Raw genomic sequence first — 20,106 nt, forward strand, 5'->3', positions numbered from 1 at the left:
TAATGCTAAATTTAAGTGTTACAGATGTTGTTCAGTTGAACATAGGGCCAATGAATGTCCATATGCAAATTATAAGTGCAATGGGTGCAACATGGTTGGGCATCTACTAAAAGCTTGCCGAAACCAAAGTAAAGTTGCAAAATTTGGGAGGAAGGACAAGTCAGGTGCTAATAGAGTCCATCAAATCTCCGAAGATGATGTCAATGAGCTTAGCTCAAGCTGCTATGAAGTTTCAAATAATGTGTGTTTGTACAACTTTGGATTAAACACAGGTATGGCAGCTTACAAGGTAAGGCTAACTATAGAGAAAGTTCTGGTGGAGATGGAAATTGACAGCGGCTCAGCTGTATCAGTTTGTCCTTCAGACGTTTTTAATGAACATTTTTCTCATATTGAATTAAAGCCTGTTTCTATGAAATTGCGAACTTACACAGGTGGTGACGTGCCTGTTCTAGGTCAAGCTGAGGTTAGAGTTTTATATAAAAATCAGAACCTAGTGTTACCACTATTGATTGTTGAGGTTTGTCGTAAAGACCAGCCTATTTTGCTTGGAAGGAACTGGTTAGCAAAATTAAAGTTGGATTGGCATGCTGTATTTTCAAGATCGTATGATACTACTGGTACTAAATCTAAGTCTACAGTGAATGTTACCACATGTGAATTGAAGCAATCTAATTGTGAAGTTGTGTTGCCTAATGGCAAACTTGAGGCTGAAGTAGAGGCGTTAAAGAAAAAGTACAATGCAGTGTTTCAAGGGGGGCCAGGAGAAATAAAAGGTGTTAAGGCTCAAGTCACTCTCAAGGACAATGCTGTTCCTAAGTTTTGCAAATTTAGGCCTGTGCCTTACTCGTTAAGGGAAAAAGTAGAACAAGAATTAGATCGGTGGGTTGAGGATGAGATAGCGTACAGAGTTTCTAGTTCAGAATGGGCTACTCCGTTACTTACAGTGCCCAAGACTAATGGTGTCCGATTGTGCGCAGACTTCAAAGTAACATTGAATCCGGTGTTACAGACGGAACATTATCCATTACCTCAACCTGAGGATATATTTGCTTCTCTGTCTGGTTGTACATATTTTTCAGTTGTGGATCTCACTAATGCTTTTCAACAATTAGCTGTTGCGGAGGATTCACAACATCTGTTGACGTTAACAACTCACAAGGGACTATTTCGACTAAGACGTCTGCCATTTGGACTTTCTTCAGCTCCAGCTATATTTCAAGCTGTGATCGATCAAATTATAAACGGATTACCAGGTACTGTAGCCTATTTAGATGATGTTTTGGTTGGCGGCTCAACAAGAGAGGAAGCCTTTTATAGATTGGAGAAATTGTTACAGCGTCTTATGGAATTTGGAGTACAAGTTAATGGGAGTAAATGCAAGTTCTTACAGCCTGAAGTGGAATATTTAGGCTACGTCATTTCAGCATCAGGAGTCAGTCCACAACAAGGTATTGTTGAAGCTATTCAAAAAGCTCCCGAACCTACTAGTAAAGACGAGCTAAGGGCTTATGTTGGTTTAATAAACTATTATGGAAAATTTATTCAAAACTTGTCTGCTAAAATTCATTGTTTTTATGAACTGTTAAAGAAAGATGTTCCATGGAAATGGACCGAGCAATGTTCTCAAACATTCAAAGAAAGTAAATCTTGGGTTCTGTGTTCTGATGTTTTAGTACACTATGATCTCTTGAAACCTTTAGTGCTCACTTGTGATGCTAGTCCTAAAGGAGTTTCTGCCATTTTGTCCCATATCATAAACGGAGAAGAAAGACCTATAGCGTTTGCATCAAAAACACTGAGTGCCAGTGAGAAGAACTATTCACAGCTCCACAAGGAGGCGTTGGCACTGATCTTTGGAGTGAAGAAATTCCATAAATACATTTATGGGCGTACCAATTGTATTTTACAAAGTGATCATCAGCCACTAGCAGCTATTTTTGGATCGAAGCGAGGGGTGCCTAGTTTAGCTGCTGCTCGCCTACAACGATGGGCCCTGATTTTGTCTGCCTACAATTTTGAGGTAAAATATCGGAAGGGTTCCAGTTTGCCTCACGCTGATGCGTTGTCACGCTTACCACTACCCGAGAATGAAACTTTGGAGTTGGATGAAAATTATATATCTCATGTGGAATCTTGTGTAAGAGAAATGAACTTCTTCAATTCGGGGAGTGACGATTCTCCAATTACTTCTATAGAGATAGGACAATTGACTGATAAAGACCCACTGTTGTCTAAAGTTCGGGATTTTGTGTTGTATGGGTGGCGTGAAATTGTAGACCCAATGTTAATTCCATTTCAGAGAAGGAGAGATGAATTGTCAGTGGATAAAAATTGCATTTTATGGGGCAGTAGAGTAGTCATACCTAAGAAATTGCAAGGTAAAGTCATCCAGATATTGCATGAACAACATCCTGGAATTACTCGAATGAAATTGTTGGCACGCAGCCACGTGTGGTGGCCTGGGATCGAAAAAGTAATTGAGGATGCTGTGTCATCTTGTTTGATTTGTCAAAGTACAAGAAATGCTGCTTCAAAAGTTCCATTGCAGCAATGGCCGTTAACTTCCGAGAGATGGCGCCGAATTCATATCGATTTTGCTGAAGATCCAACCACCAGACAGCAAATGTTGATTGTAGTGGATAGTTTTTCAAAGTGGATGGAAGTATTTTTAATGGGTTCTATTTCCACGGGGAAGACCATTGAGAAACTTCGTACACTATTTTCTGCTTATGGTTTACCTGAGGAGTTGGTGTGTGACAACGGCACGTCTTTTACCAGCCTAGAATTCAGGGAGTTTCTTAGAAAAAATGGTGTGAAACTAACATTTTCTCCACCATATCACCCTGCCTCCAATGGAGCAGCCGAGCGTTCTGTTCAAGAAGTTAAGAAAAGTTTGTTAAGGCAAGTTTTGGGTGAAAAATCATCTCAGCAGACATCACTGCAGTATAAATTGGATAACTTTCTTTTCGCATATCGTAATACTCCATCGTCAGTAACCGGTGTGAGCCCGGCTGAACTGTTCTTACGTTGGAAACCTCGAACAAAATTGACTATGTTAAAACCTAATCTACTAGACGAGTCAAGGAAGAAGCAGGAAATGCAGAAACGAGCCTCAGATAGGCATAGAGGTGCGTGTAGATTTTTTAATGAAAATCAGAAGGTGTTGGTTAAAACAGTCAGACAGGAGAAAGTTAGTTGGGTTCCAGGTCTTATATTACAGTGTAAAAGTCCAGTTACTTATTTGGTTAGTGTTCTTGGCAAAACAAGAGTTTGCCATGCAGACCATCTTAGACCAACTGAGGTAGAGGAGGACGAAATCATTGTGCGGAAAGAGGAAGTTGGAAGGACTATTGAGGCACATCATCAAGAATTCAATAGAGATTTGCCTATTCTTCAGGAGTCTACATCACCATCAATATCAAGACATGATGCTTCACCTTATTTGCCTAGATTGAAGTCTGATGTTGGGAAACCACGGGGTGTGCAATACAGTCCATCTACAGTTTTGAGGAGATCACAGAGGACTGTGCACAAGCCGGAGAAATTGGATCTATAAAGTTAGAGAAGCCAAAGAGTCAGAAGAAATTTTAAAGTTTTAAAGAATTATGAGCCAAGCAAATTTTAAGTGTTGGCGAGTGTAATATATGTTTATATTAATTGTACAAGAAGCAGCATTTGATTTTATAATGTTGGTTGGATTCCAGATGTTAAAGACTTTTGTTTTGTTCTGATTGTTAATTTTGTAAATAACAATAATTATTGAGTTGTGATTGAAATGGAGAATAAATTGAATACACTAGATTTTATCTTGTTCTTATAAAATATTACAACTAGTAAATTGACAAACAGTGATATTATTGTCTACTCTCTAACACAACTCTATGGTGTAGGTCTCACCATTTCATGGTGGGGTGTTACTCACGAAGAGCAAGACTAAGAAAACTAAAGTGGAGACTATATGAATATATTTGAGGGAAAATGTAAGTTTGATAGGTTCGGGTTCAACCGACGAAATTTTCGATCAAATAAAAGGTAGGCTTGATTTCTAAGCAGGTCCCAGCAAGGTCGCCGGCTTGATCCCGATGTAATTATGTGGGCTTCTTGAAGGTTCTAAACTCGGCCCAGCTATCATTAGCATATATGTAGGTATTTCCTTAATTATCTTCACCATATAATATTTCATTACAGAATCATGTCTGAATTGGTGATTTAATGTCATTTTGAATCTTAAAGGGCGGTTCGTTCAACGTTTTCAACTTAATCACCATCAGACCCAAAAGGTGAATGATGTAGTTATGCGTATTTACTGTATTTAAATTAGCAGTATAAGTAAATAAATATTTTGGTTTCATTTGTTATTAGACATATTTTTATTTATTTTCCGTAGATTTAATAACTCTCTCAATGCTATTCTAGAAGTTATTAAATGATTTAGAAAGTAAGGAAAATACTCTGAGGAGTTAACACTGACTGAACTTAATTTTCCTGAGACAGTGGTGATGTAAATAAAACTGTAACATGCCAGTTGTCAGTCACCACATAGTCTTCATGTCATTATTTGCCACTAATTACTGGCTAAATTTTAAACCGTTTAACTTTAGATAGAACAAGCATCAATTTAGCTCTCATGTTTCGGTCATATCCTAGTGTTATCGACAAAAATTTTAATTTTGATATATTGTTAACAAAAATATTGAAAAATAATCTTGGCGCCAGTTCTATAGGGTTTTGCTCACTTGAATACTGTTCATATTCAGCAATGAATTTGCTGCTCTAATTAACGTATTGAGGTTATTTGCATACATTTTGTGAAAAAATAACTGAAAGGCTAAACCTGAAAATCTTTATTGAACACTTTCAAGATAGATGTCAAAGGTTACAAGATTTTCATTTATAAAAATACCTTGTAATCAGCAGCTGATATATAAATGAAGAATTAGGTCCATGAGCAAATTACTCTTTATGGATGACAGCCAATTTTGTTTGCAATTAACACTGCCAATAAAACAAAAATCTTTTTATCTGCCGGAATTCAAGCATTTAACGATTTATAAAATGATGTATTGATTAACCAGACGTTAAGGTTATCCGTCTGCATTTTACCTTTTTTAAAGTGTAGCTAACAAAAATGTAATGCACTTTGTCTTTTCCGTGTCAATATGTGAAATAAGTCTGTGCAACTTTATTGCATGAGGCCACCTGGTTTCGAACGAGTTAAGATTTATAAAAATTGTTTCAAAAGTCGTCAACCTTGGACTGTCAGTGGCCGGACATAAAAGGAATATGATATTGGGTCCACATCCGTAGTCTGCTTATGGATAATGCGTTATGACTTTGACAGGGCTTATGCCATATAATTGACAGGAAGAACTCTTGGACTGGTGACTGGTGATTGCACTCTGTCCCTAGCTTTAGGTGCAATGGTCTAAAACGTGAAAACACTTTTTAAGAGAAAAGTCATAACATAATAATAACTTCTATTAGAGGTTGGACGTAGATAAAATCTCGAACCTACTTGTTCTGTCTAAATCCCAACTGTCCTAGATCCAAAACGTTTAGAATATTGTCAAATAATCCAAAAATATTTTAATAATTTCGAAATTAACTTACATTAGTATGATAAAATATTTATTCTGTTTTTCAACCCTGATTTTTCTGTTCATAACTAGCCTACATAACAATTTAAATACTGTAACTAGCATTTAGCTCGAAATGCATATTATAACAGACTTTTTTGAAAACTTGAAGCTTACATGACCATATTTTAACGATGTGTGTAAGCTTAAATGCTTAAATTGTTAATCAAGTTTACAAAAACCAAAGCAATATAAACTATACTATATACCCATGGTGTCGAATAGACATATTTTCGAGACCTTTGTTAATAATACATTATTTTGAGTAATACACGCACGTAACGTTGGTTACTGTTACAAGAATACAGTAGAGAAATTATGAATTATTCATCGCTGTGTATATCAGAACTAAAATATGTCCCTTAACATTGAATATGGCTTGTAGGACAGTTCTTCAATGCAGACGAAGTACTCATTGCATGAGATAGAACTCGAAATTTTTCTAACTTCTAGATCCAACCGAGCCCCTAATCAACTCGTATCAAATATTTTCATTAACATTCAGTATTGTTCCATATGTGCAACATACTTGCACTGAAAGAACTGATTAATACAAACGAGGTTGGAATCACACAAAGCATGTGGTCGAGACAAATTATGGTGAATTCAATTCACCAGGAAATTTATGTTGACAAGTCAAGTGTAATAATTATTTTCCAGCTTAATGTTCTGTAAGATCGAGAATCTTTTCATTTTTCTTTTTAGACCGACCTTTCGCTAAAAATATTCGACAATATTTAAGTAAAAATTGCTTAATTTTCTTACAATTTCAACTTAAGAGTAGAACTGACAATTTCTGAGTTACAATTACAACAATTAATTCTCTGAGTAACTATATGAATCTTCTTATTCGTCATTTATCATTTAAAATTTATCATGAACTATGAAAAAAATTTTTCACTTAGAACTGTTATTATTGTGTCTGAGGGATACTGGTCTGGTCCTAGCTGTATCGATTCTGGATCAGGTGCCACTTGTCATTGTGTTCCCAATAATGAAACTTTGAACTGACAAAAGTTATAAACAACTTTAGCAAGAGGAAGTTGATAAATAATACTTTTAAAGCCATAAATGGCGTTGAAATATGGAAAAGACTACAAAGGTTATTCAGTACTCGCAGGAGTAAGGATTTTAATTTTTTAACTACGTCTTCAGGAAGCAATTATAAATTATCTATGTTTTCTCAGTTATGGTATTGAACACTTTAAAATAACCACGACTTATTTAAATCCAAACCTTTAATTAATAAATTTAAAAATATTAAGTCAAGAAACCGTATATTATATGGAATTGTGTAATTTTAAGTATTAAATTACATGACAGATTATTCAAATATACCATGAAGAATTTTAAACTAATTATGTCTGTTAACCACTAACATACACGTAGTCAATGTACCTCACACCACACTCACTTCACCGCTGTGACGTCACCAGCCACACCCATATCCTGGCTTGGTGACGTCCTGGCTGTCACAAGCGTGAAACCGTGACACTAAACACAATCAAACACTTGTTAAACACACTAAACACCACAAAACAACACGAACATCCACCGGGGACCAAAGTCACTGACAGACTGACGGAGCTCTTAGGTGGTTATGTAACAGTTATGTAATAGGTCCATCGGCCTTACGGGGAATGGGAAATGGTCGAAATGGTCATTTGAGGGGGTAATGTACCTTATGAGGTGGGTAGGTGGTAAAACGATTTTTGGAGGGGTTAGCGCAATTCGATGTTTGCCAGGTTGAGCATCGTGGATGCTTCTCTGGCTGGCTCAGTGACGTCATGCACAAGAGGTTGACTACCTCATGGAAGTTATAGGTATAACAAACAAAGTCTACGTTTTGATAATCACACTACTTTTCAAAAGTGCAAAAGGACTTCTTGGCCTATTGTAAACCCCGATGCTTATTTTCATGAGAGTTTCTTGTTAATAACGCTTTATTTTGCTGATATCGACTAAATATTACTGTTTTGTTTTAAAATTTGTATACTTAACAGTTTGTACGTTGTTCTCTGGTTATACCATGATTACCAAACAGCAGTTGTTTACAAAATATTGTTAATTTAATTTAGTACACATTTTTTTAAAGTTGAATTAGGCAAAGTGTAGCTCCTCCTGAAGGTGGATTGATTTAAAAGATTTATAACGTCGGTCATTATTTTTGCCAGTTTGATATCGTGGTTCATATCCAATACTAAGATCTGATACTTTCAGGATGGTTAAATTACTCTGAAAACACACTGTAGACAACAATAAAGCCTTTCAACAAAAATCGGACAAAATTTTCTTTGTGATTGTGTTGTTAATTCATAGGATACTCTGTCATATATTTAACAAAAGGGGGTTTTTGGATATTTTTAAGTTTTCCATAATATTTTCCATGTTTTTCCTCAGATAAATCAATTTCACTAGTTTTAGCGAATTTCCCTATAGGGAATAAGCTATTACCGTAGGTCTCATGGTAAGACTTAGTCCCGGGACCGATTTACTTTTTCATTTTGATGTCCCTAGAAGCCAAAAACACCATCCGTTCAAATTCATATATATATATATATATATATATATATATATGTCCGTCAGCACGATAACTCGAGCAAAAATGATCCGATTTTGATGAAATTTGGTACAAACGTGTAAACCTACGTTTATTTGAACGAGTTCGCGAACCAGCATGATCGGACCATGGGAACGGGGTTTTATGGGGTAAAAATTGGTTTTTCTCATTTTTCACCCTCAAAACATAAGATTTCCCAAATTTCCTCCAAACCATTTTGAAGAGCTTTAAAAAACAAATAATTCAGTATATTGAAATGTTTTTGTATGGTTATTGGTTACGGATAAAATTGTAAATTAAAAATTCCTATGTTATTCTTATGGAGAATAAGTAAACTGTTGTAGTTTGCTTGTTTATGCATATATTTGGATCAAACTTGCCCAATCTATTTATTTTATACTAAGCTATTAATATTTTACTAAAAAACACACTTTATTACCCTGTAGGCAGCAAACCTAGGTGCTCGTTAAACCTAATGTTATTGGAATAGATTTAATTGAAAATCAAATCAGGCAAATGGAAATTCGCTTAGTCTGCAGGTTTGCTGCGGCGGGGGTATTTTACCGGATGCTACAAAACAGTATTGGTAACCGAGTGATTAAAGTACTTTAAATACGAAGGATGATTGTACGATTCTGGAGCAAGGCACTTACAATTGAACTATCAATTAACACTGTTATCTTACAAAACTTTCACTTTAGAAGGTAACAAAAATAGGGTTTCGACTGTTCCCTCTGAAGAAATTGTGATGGCTTCGGAAACAAACTAGTTGAGCAGACTAGCAACTGAAATAGCGAGACTGTAACAGAAGTAACTTAATAACACTGTAATTCTTCTCATATATTTCATCTTTCATTCATCATTAGGAGACAAACCTTTTACAGACGACGTAAAAAGTGCAGTCCGTGCAGACGACTCACTTGAGGGCGGTCTAAACGGCGGGAGTTTGCTCGTTTACAGAGACCATCAATCAACCAAGGTAGCGAAACCATCCATCATACTCAGTTTACAATGGACTGGGCACGTTGCTCACAGACTGCATGATACGTTCAGGTGGAATACCTTCAACCGAGATGCAGCTTTTAGACAATTACGCGTTGTATCAGATTGTTAGTTTGTCTTTCCCAAAATTATCAAATCTTCGTAGTTAGATCCAGCTTTATACTTTATAGACGCCCTTAAAATTTTAGGTACATCACGTGAAATTATAATGTTCTTATAACGACAAGGATGATTTTGAAATATGTTATAGTTGAATCGCTTAGGAAATATTATAATGTACTTTCTGATCCACATAATTATATTGCCAAGCGTTGTTTTTTATAATTATTTTTCTCAAGCATGAGGTTTTCTAATTAAAATTTAAAACTGAGTTGAATCATTGACTATTAGATACTGGTTGAATACTGATGAAAAAAGAAACAGGTGGAGGAGATAAAGAAACAGGATGAAGCAACAGTTGTCTTATCAAGGACTAGTTGCTTTGCTCGTGCTTCGCAACGGGTTGGGGACACAGAAGAGAATAATGTTATAGTCTACTGTAGAAAACGATTATATACCTACCTTTGATTTAAATTTCAGCACTGAAAATAACTTGTTAATTATATTCTTGAAAAGCTAAAAGTATAAAATTGAGAAAAATCTTTTGTCGATTACCATTTGTTACAGTTTACTAACCATTTTACTTCCAAGCGCTCCATTTCAAAACGAGGTAGTCTCAGAGGGATTTTAACGAAATGATTAGGTATAAAATGTTGCCCGTAGTTATAATTTGTCTTTACGAAACATCATTACCCAGTAGGCTAGCTAGATCTTGCGTGTACTTGAATTCAAACGTATTGAAACACAAGCAAAAAACACCTCTTCTTCATAATGTTATCAATGAGTAGCTTCCCCTCATTGCTCATGGTTTTGCATTAGCATTAGCTATAAAACATTTAAAGCTACAAAAGAACCAAAAAAATTACAGTAGCTATAAATATATACACAAAAAGAAACTAGCTCTACCTTTATTAAAAACTACTATGGGACCCAAGTGCGAAATGCGCATTTTATTAGGGTTCAAAACTGAATTCCAAGGTAAAAACCATTAAAACTAATAATTCGATGCCCTTATACTTTTCAAATATTGTGTTTGGTTAAATTGGTATTAAATGAATAAACTACTTTGCAATAATTTTCATTTGTTGATTTAGGTCCATACCATAAAGACTGAAGAGTGAGTTGCCTCAATCAGGTCGCAATTAATTATGAAAATAGTAGCCTATTTAAAATTCATTTTATAGAGTGTTTCATCTCTCGTATTTAAAACTTTGGTTAAACAATCAACACAGGGTACAGCTGTTAAATGAAAATTTACATTTATTTACACGGTTTCAAAAGAAAGTTGGTCAGCATAACTGTATCTTTGAAAGTGGTATCTAGAAATAAATTAAACGTCAGGGGGACGAAATCCTAAAAAAATATCTTTTCGTTTCAATCGATACTCTGCTAGATCATACGCTTTAAAATAACACAATCTCGAAAATAGGTTAATTAGGACGGCTGAAAAGGGGATGTTGCATAGAACCCCCTTATTGTATTTAGTATAGATAGGCCTCTAGTATAATTTGACACAGAAAGCCACGATGCGAACGATTACACTTTGCCCCCCGCGTTTTCTTTCTTTGTTCGAGTACTTAAAGTCTCTACATACTTAGCTTCCATCCATCAAATGTCTATTGAACATATAGCGTCCATATTTGTACAACGCTCTTATGTGAGTAATGATGAGGACCACCCTAGGTTGAACAAACGGACTCAGTCTCTCCAAAGGATTTACTGATGTGGGCTATTCAATGCAATGAATGGCCCCAGCCCTGATTGCTAGAGCGTTAATGGCAGTGATTCATTGGACCAAACTGATTGAATTGAAAGGAAAAAGCGAAAGGCTGTTATGAAAAGGTGTCTAAAATGATTTACTTTGTCGATCAAAATTGTGATTGTATCAAGGAAAACACGTGTGTTTAAAAATTTATATAATGTATAATGTATGTATTACTGTCTGATACGTGAGTTATTAAGTCTTGATAAACAATAAATTAACCATATCAAAAGAAATCTTTTTTTCGGAATTGTTAAGTCTTGAAACTATTATTGTAAGAGTTGAAACACAAATTTAACGTTCAGGATGAAATGAGGTCGTGTTACTAAAACGAAAAAAAATATGTAGTGGTTATAAGTGTTTGGAATCATCGTTTGATCTCTGAATACAAAAAATTACTTATTGCATGAATCATAGTATTACACACGTAGTAGTCGAACGACAAATAAGAATATTAACTTCAAAACCCTATAAAGTGTATACAAAATATTAAAAAAACTTACTGGCAGTAACTACAGAGTGTTGTAATTTTAAAATTACCATTATTTTAAAGTACATGAAAATATATAGTGTACAACACACATGTTATCTGCCCTAAAATTATTGAAGTCAAAAGCATTAGGCCTACTTGCTGATTCTAGCCAAATAATACAACTGTGCTGCGAAGGGTCTAAAAATATAATGCACATTTGTATTATAAATGTTTAGGCTTGGTTTATTATAGCCACAGTTTTAACTTTAGACGTATAATTACTTAACTACCTAGTTATACTTATTCATAACGGGTAAAATTATCAGTATTTGTCAGCATTCATTTGAACATGACACTCCTCTAATCTAGATGGAGCGGTGCTTCAAAGGTTTACTAGTTTTTCCATAGCTTCTTAGTTCATCTTTTGTGTGCTCTAAATGCCATGTTTCCTTGCAGTGCCAATGATATCATTGTAAAAGGTAAACAAGATTTCTGGCCCAGTTCGGATTAAACAATATAAATAAATCGGTATGATCCATACATCCCTTCTAAATTATCTACATCTTCTAAGGAGTTAGGTTCAGTCTAAGAAGCTTTTACAACCCTAGCCAAATGTATACTTTGAATCCGTTACAGGAGATTCGATCAGCCATGAAGATTAAGTCGAGGATACCTGACCGACGATCAGGGTAGAATATCAGGATATCAGGTTTCAGATGTCTGACTGGATTAAGAAGTAGGAAAGCTGTCGAGTGTTTAAATGTCCATTGGACAGGTTAAACAACATCGTACTGACAGCTAACAACATTGTAAACAGACATTTGAGCTGCTGTCGTCTGAAACAACACTATGAGTGTGTCAAAATATACATCTGGTTCAAAAGATTTTGATTTGCGAAGAAAAGTACGAAAGTATTCTTACCGATGAAGTAAGCTAGTGATCACTCTACTCGTATTTAGTGTTTTATTTAATCGGACGCACATGGTAGATTAAATTGACAAGAAGGTGAAAACATCTAAGGTCTATCACATTTATTTGCTCAAATATGTATGTATTTAGGTATTATACTCTATTTATTTTAAAGGCAGAAGATTTTTTTTATAATATACATATTTGTTTTATTTTAAAGGTTTTTAAAGGAGTCACTATGTTGCGTTACTATCTCACAAATAGAAAATGTATTGTTTGATTTTAAGACGATTCCACACGCCAGCTGTTTACACGTAAACATGGTCCTACAAAAAAGAACCTCCTGGTTGGCATCATTAACGTGTTTACCGAGTTGAAAAATTAATTGTAAAATATTTACAAAGATCCAAACCATACACTGGCTGAACTGAAAATTTGTAATTGTTTCTTTAAGTATTTACAAAATCATTCTAAAAATCCGTAAATTAGTCTTTTGCACATTTGCGATTTAACTTCTAAATAATAGTTAAACATTATTTTTGCTCGACCCACTGCAAGCTCTGGTATGTTAAGAGCACAACAAGCACACAATTCTTGGAAATAAATTAGTTTTAGAATGTTGAGAGCTTGTACTGTAGAGGCATGATCAGGAACATTAGCATGTTTAGCCGCCATCTTGAATTGACTGGAAAGGACCTTCTTAATCCGGATTTCTATTATGCAACCCGGGCGTTTGAAATCCTTATTATTAGCTACCCTGAAAATTAGACCAATTCGTATATACCAAGGCAAAAATGTGGTTCGGATTCCACTCTTAAACTGCAGGTCCCTTAGTTGCCATTATCTGAAAGGAATATGTCGCAACAAGACTACAAGATCGCGCCACTCATTCTACACTTATCTGCATTCATACTTGGCTTAAAATACCTGCTTTGTATGGTCGCCATATCATTAAGTATTCAAGTATTAAAGCTTAAATGAAAATTCATGTTTAGTTTTTCGTACATACATGTTTTAATCCAACTACAAATTAATGTTTAAGGTGTTTTAAAGATATTTCATCGATTGACTGAAATCAGTTTAAATTATTAACATTTTTCAGACGTTAGCGTCTCGAAATTACAACAGGGCGCTTAGTCGTAACTAGTATCGATGCCGATATTCATTAACTTGACAGTGTTCTAATCTATTTTACTCTTGTAAAATTTCAGAATTTGTAACGATATGTTCAAATTAATTAACTTTTCTTCGTCCAACACATTTCACCATAAAACAGTCCAACTTACTAAATAATATACTAATAAACTCCCATAAAATTTAATGGAATCAACACCATTAAATTTAACTGAATTAACACATCGCTCATTAGAATCTCCGGTCTGATTGCAGTGTTAACATCAAAGTCATTAATAACTTGCAGAAAATGGAGCGAACGCCAATGTTAAGGATAACCACTGCGTTGAGGCGGTCTTGTACTTTGTAACATTGGCGATAAATCAACGCCATCGGTTATTCGGTAAGGTCAACTCAATGTAGGGGATCAGCTGTTCACTGTTCAGGCCTTGCTGGTTTTAATATCCACTTCTGCCTCTATCGTAGATCAAATGCAACTGCTTATTACGATTGCGACCTTCGAGTGGTTAGTTAGTTATGATATTTTTAGTACTTGCCTTGGGTAAAGATCACTAGATTTATAAACGGTTTGAGTCTGTGTGGATTTTATTAATGTGAGTGTTTTTAAAAATTTTAAAGTGTAACTTGAGAATTAATAAGGTCCAAAATGGCAACTTAAGTGGTTCGCATATTGTTTTGGCTTTGTGGGCGAATATCTGTTACCTTATTACAAAAGGTATTTGATCTGTTATGCTGTTGAAAATGTTGTTTACAGTTTTAGAATGAAAATGAGCACCGACCTCACGATGTAAATGATTTATTTTGGTCAAATACTCAAATTTTATGAAAAAAATAACCAAACTGGACACTCAACATATTGTAAACTGCAATATATTTTTATGTCACACGTTTTATTTTCGTGAAAAGAAAGTATGATGTTGAAAGTTTCTCATTTTGTGACAGTCATCAATGTTAGATTTAATTGAAAAAGTTGGCTATACTGTGGGGATTTGTTGCTTTTCGTGATATCAACGATTCACAACCAACGGGTAAAGTATCTGTTTACGATCAATGATGGTCAAACGTCAATGATTCCAATAGGAAAATAAATTAAAATAAATCTTCATAACGTAACCACAACGAGAGAAATAATTTGTGCAGTAAGTGTTCGATGTAGTGGAATATTGATGATTTTTGGGCAATTACTCCCGTAACCCTGCCTGTCAGTCGGACCCGTGTCAAAATTGGATTTTGAAAAGCAGCTCTCATCAACCTTGACTAGCCCTTGGTCTGATGAGGAAAGTGGGTCGGGTGTTCAGTGGCAAGAACAAGTGACCTAATGTATACTTCATATGTGGGTGGTATTGTTAAATAATCTTGAGTGGACATTTCTAACACGCTGTGTTTGTTGTTAAAGCCTGAAGTTAAATCGAGGCTACTTTAAGTGATTTGGAAGAACATTAAAGAGAAATATATTTAGCTGGCTCTTCGTTAAATTGGCAACACACTTCATCAAACACTGCAAAAATCTGTCTTTCTTGCTGTCTTGTTTGTTTGAAAGCGTCTTAATACGTCTAAGAACGTTTAGTCTCTGACAACCCTTTCCGAAGAGTGGAAAGGATTAGGGAAGGTTAAACGGCATGGAAAAGATTTTATGATTTGTTCAATGGTTTTAAGTCGAATATGAAATTTGACAGACATTCAACAGACAGTGAAACATTATGCAAAGCTTCTTGTGACGTTGTGATGCTGTATGCGGTCGACCTTAGCATTAACAGAGTTGAAAAATTATAAAATCTCATATCAGTTTAATATATCTAGAACTCTTTGCTTTTATGGTTCAAGAAGTTTAAATTAACTGACTTTTAAAGTTGGAACGTTTATGGACTTTTGCGTCAAGTTAGAGTGGCATAGTCTTCTTTTGCTGCTGGGATGGCTTAAAATACCTACCTTCGTATGGTGTCTATTTCAATTGAAAGTATTACAGTAAAGGAAAGTATTGAAGAATGATGAAGTGAAATAAGTATTTAGAGGTTGTTGTATTTGTCAACGGAGATAGGGTTAGCAAAGATCGGCTCCAAAGGAAGGGTAAAATCTTGAAGTCCGAAGTTAACTGATCGTTTGTATAAAATTTAAAGCAAAATAGTTACCCTCACAAAACCTAGGTCAACATGTAGTATTCGAAACTGGTAACCGAATCTTTATCTAGGATCATAGAACAATACATGCATTTGTTGCAACCTGTCTCTCGAACACACGTCTCCGCCCGACGTCCGTTCTGTGTGAATTAGGCCTAGAGTTTACTTTTAAGCTAGCTATCTGTGCAGTAGGGAAGTACTGTGTGAAGTGTGTTGTTGACGTGTTAGTTTATCAGTATCAATGATGGAGGAAGGAAGAGGGACAAAGGTTGCCCAACAGTTGATTGGTCGCCCTCACATCCGCGTATAGTGGAATTGTGCTTTCATGTGCATGGCTTCTCATACATCATTATACACATTTGACATGGCTGAAAAGTAACTTACACCCCCCTTAACTTTTCAACCATTTGAGATATTTGAAATCTGTTTGCGGCAACCTTCTTAGATATAAAGGGCTACAATAATTTATGTATTCCCCCGCACCTGCATTTTCTCTGTCAATGGTTAAAGTATTTTAATTAAGGAAATTATGCCTAATAATTTACGTCTTTTTATTCAAATTTAGTGACAGGACCTAATTCCGTAACCGAACAAAGCGATTATTTCATTTGTTCTACTATGAGTGGGTAAAAAAGTTGGAAGGTTTGTATTTTAATGAGATAAGTATGAATGTACATAAATATGATCAGAAAATTTAATTATAGTACGAAAACTATTGTTTAGATTTTTAGTACCCATAAAACAGTAAGTTTTCTACGGAAGACTCACTCAATTAAGTAATAAAAAAATTGTGAATATTACATATTCAAATCAGTCTGATATTAAAATAAAAATGTTAAGGATTTAGAAGCAGTTTTAGTCAGTTTTGTACACAATTCACTCTTATGAATATCTACTTGTTATGGGCTTAACAAGTAGCGGTGTACTAACATCATCTTGATTTTTACGGGGTTTCAAAAAATATAATTATTTGTAGCTTTTTTATAAAATACCTATTGATTTCATCCACACACGTCAACGGTTGAATACGTGTTACATATACGATAAACAACAATACTTTTACCCATAAGTAGATAAGTCCTATAATTTCGAATGTGTATGACTCTGTCAATCGTAGGCAGGCAGCGTAACGTGATTTTAGTACCTAATTTTTAAATTCCCTAATCCTTTTAGCGCACGGATTTAATAATCAACTTTTGAATTTTACCGTCTGTATTAGGCTCTTATTAGACGAGGCAGCCAAGTTGTGCAACCAGCCGGGCAGCCAGTCGCCTGTCTGGCTGCCTAGCGTAGCAGCCAGTAGAGCAGCCAGTAGAGCAGCCACAAAATTACTAACTACTAGTAATCTTAGGCCAGTTGACAGTGGAACAGTTATGTTGGGGAGAGACGCTGTCAGAATGCGAGATGAATATTTGCTTCTTCTGCTACTCATGAAAAAGAGAAGACGAAGGAAGAGGAGAATGCATATACATCCTATTATTTCATCAAGAACCAATGCCCAGTGACTGGCTGGCCGACTGGCTGCCAGGCTGGCTGCGCAACTTGGCTGCCTCGTCTAATAAGGGCCTTATTAGTATGTACAACATTTTTTCTCTCTCTTGTAAGTGAGGATATTTTTCTTTTTTTGCTAAGCTTTTTAACATATGATCTTACATTTATATTTATCTGTTTTCCCAACAATAGTTGTCCAGTACCAACCAATGCAAACCATCCGGGCCCATATCAGACCCATACTGAGTGCAGTACAGTATTACTGGAGTAGGAAAAGGTACAAGCTTTCCGGATACATCTCAGCCAATAGGAAGCGCAAAATCAAGGAATGAGTAAATGTCCTCGAAAATTCAACGAGTAAATCTTGATCAGTAGACGTGAAGGTACATTTTTTGTGGTAAAAAATATGGCAAGGTATATGTATTGTAATTGATAAAATTAAAAGAAACATGTTAAATGTCATGCTCAGAGTTTTTCCCTGACTTCTAAATGCAGAATACCTTTCATGTGATTTAAACTATAATTAATTATTAGAATTATTCTTTTGCTTATAGTGTTCAACGTACAGTATATTTAAGGGAGTTTTAATTCGACTAAATTAATATATAAATATGTCGCATAGTGAAAAAAATTAAAGAGAATCAATAAAGCATAGCAAAATTGTAGGCGTAACAAAATTGTAATTTTGCGTTTTGTAGCATAACAAAAAGAAAGGCGATGGATGCTTTGCTTCTAAATAAGTAGGGAGGTAATTATGCAGCTTTATTACGAAATTGTTTTAGTGCATTATGAAAACGCTGGTAATTACACGATATTTTATAGTTATGTTTGTAAACAGCAGAAATGTAAACATTAGATGACGACTTTGAAAAACCTTAAATTTTGTGGTCTAATTTTATAACGATTAGGAGGTTATTTACACAGCATTGTGAAAATAGTTGTTCATCACAAGAATAACAAAAGAATCTTTTTGGGACATTATCGTATTTCTAAGCTAAGCGCATTGCGTATCAAAAAGAGCCACTTTTGCTCCTATTTTTGATGAAAAATACTATTCCTGAAATCGTGGCAGTATGCTTTTACTTTAATCTTTCTTTACACAAATCGCTTATGTTGATTCATTGACAAGTAAGTGCTGAAAAATTACTTTTGATTTGTCCACAAATTAGCGATTCAATCTTATACGTGTAACGTCCAACCTTCAGTATCCAACAGAAAATAGTCCAACCATATCATATTTAAATGACCCAAGATAACCGAGTGGTTTTAAAAGGCATCAACAATAGGCCTACACGAAAATGTAAACATTGCTAAATTTCCTCATGTATCGCTTCCTCACTTAGTCATTCCCTACCATCGTTCGTTTGTTGATTTTTCTATCCTCTTATCAATATCATTTTACATTTTCTGTTCTGATTCCTTCGAATTCAAATCTTTAAATTCATTACTAAATTGTGTGTGAGTGAAAATTGAACGATTACATTGAAAACATCATCTGGGCGAGACCTCTAGTATGTCATTACACTATACTACAATATATTCCTTCAAGATTAATACAACTTTATTGTGCATTGAAAATGAAGGAACTAAACAAAAATAACAAAAGTGCTTGTAATTTCGAACCCAAATTGAATTTAAAGCTCTATAAAAATATCGTCCACGTTTTTTTGATAAGCCTTAATAGCCATACGCAGCGAAATATTACTTTAGTTTGTTATTCCAGCTCAAATACTGGAAAGCAGGTACTGCGAGTAGAATATAGGGTAACTGTCCATTGAATTCATTCTATTACCATATAAATATCCGCACGGATACGTACTCGTGACGTGTTAACGATGTTACTCGATGTTGTGATATCTGCCCTATATCTACCTGTGTTTCTCATGGAGTTAATGTTATTCATTTATGAAAACAACGTGTATGTGCAACGACCTTATATCTTAGTTGACCTTAATCTTTCTATGCTATTTTACACATTTCATGCTCTAATGCATAAGCTCTGGTCGTAAAATGATACAGATTTAACCTTGTAAATTTGTTATCGTAAATAACAGATCTGAATAGCCTACGTCATTGAGGAATAAGGGGTTCATAAACTACATAAGCGTTTTGAAAATTTTTTGTATGTTGCATCCTGTTTCTTGGCAGTTTAAACAAACATATTTATATTGTTTATACATTCAGGTATGGTTTTAAAGCCTTGGATATTCTAATATTAAGTCTTTATTTGAGAAAACAGTTAGTTTCGTCTTCCTGCAGCGCAAACAGTAGTTAGAAAGATGCGTAAAGTGCTCCTTTCAATCCCTAGTGTAAAAAATCATGTAGATGTACATTTTTCTCGCTGAGCTTGCCATAGAAAATAGTTTTGATTCATAAATATATTGTAGCTAGGTGCCTTACCCCGGCTATACTATGGGAAAAGATGCGGAAGAAAATAATATGGTTCCATACAGTAAAAAAAAAAAAAAAAAACAGTCACACACCCACCATTTAATATTATAGCTTAATATACTTCCTTATACTTTTATAGTCCTTATGGATCTGCTGAAGACAGTTTTAAGATGTCACGATTTTCGTATAGGTTGCTTTGGTATTTTTATAGTAATCGTGCTTTGTTGTTAATATTTATTTCTTCTTATTTAATGTAACAATCAAAACAGCTGATTGTTTTAGCTGACAGGCAGTGATGTTACTTAATGACCACAGATATTGCTTGATACACATAATTAATAAGGGGTTCCTCCCTTATTTATAAACAGGTTTTTATTTTAAAATTTGGCATCGTGAGAATTCTAAAAAAATCTTCTGAGAAAAAAATTCTACAGTCGTTTTATTTACCCATGTAATTTTCATCTTGTGTTTTATGTTATCCCAGTTAAAAATGTTAAATCATCAATCAATTAAAATGCTCACTTTGTAGC

General features: G+C 34.8%; 2 protein-coding genes across 2 annotated transcripts in view; both read left to right on the forward strand.

The window, feature by feature from the left end:
* LOC128987811 (arylalkylamine N-acetyltransferase 1-like) overlaps nucleotides 1-20,106 on the forward strand; it is a 98,513-nt gene that overhangs the window by 22,350 nt on the left and 56,057 nt on the right. The gene's annotated exons all lie outside the window — the stretch shown is intronic.
* On the forward strand, nucleotides 92-3,559 carry LOC128985019 (uncharacterized protein K02A2.6-like). Its single transcript, XM_054404393.1, has 2 exons — nucleotides 92-1,256; nucleotides 1,677-3,559. The coding sequence occupies exons 1-2, from the start codon at nucleotides 92-94 to the stop codon at nucleotides 3,557-3,559; spliced, it is 3,048 nt and encodes a 1,015-aa protein (XP_054260368.1).

Source organism: Macrosteles quadrilineatus, unplaced genomic scaffold (assembly GCF_028750875.1).
Source record: "Macrosteles quadrilineatus isolate MER2022 unplaced genomic scaffold, UCM_ALF_1.0 Scaffold_2__2_contigs__length_208266976, whole genome shotgun sequence".
NCBI classification, from domain to species: domain Eukaryota; kingdom Metazoa; phylum Arthropoda; class Insecta; order Hemiptera; family Cicadellidae; genus Macrosteles; species Macrosteles quadrilineatus.

Coding starts and splice junctions, on each gene's coding strand:
- LOC128985019 (XM_054404393.1), top strand. CDS start 92: ATGGTTGGGCATCTACTAAAAGCTTGCCGAAACCAAAGTAAAGTTGCA. Junction 1,257..1,676: donor AATTATAAACGGATTACCAG/GTACTGTAGCCT, acceptor CTGATGTTTTAG/TACACTATGATCTCTTGAAA.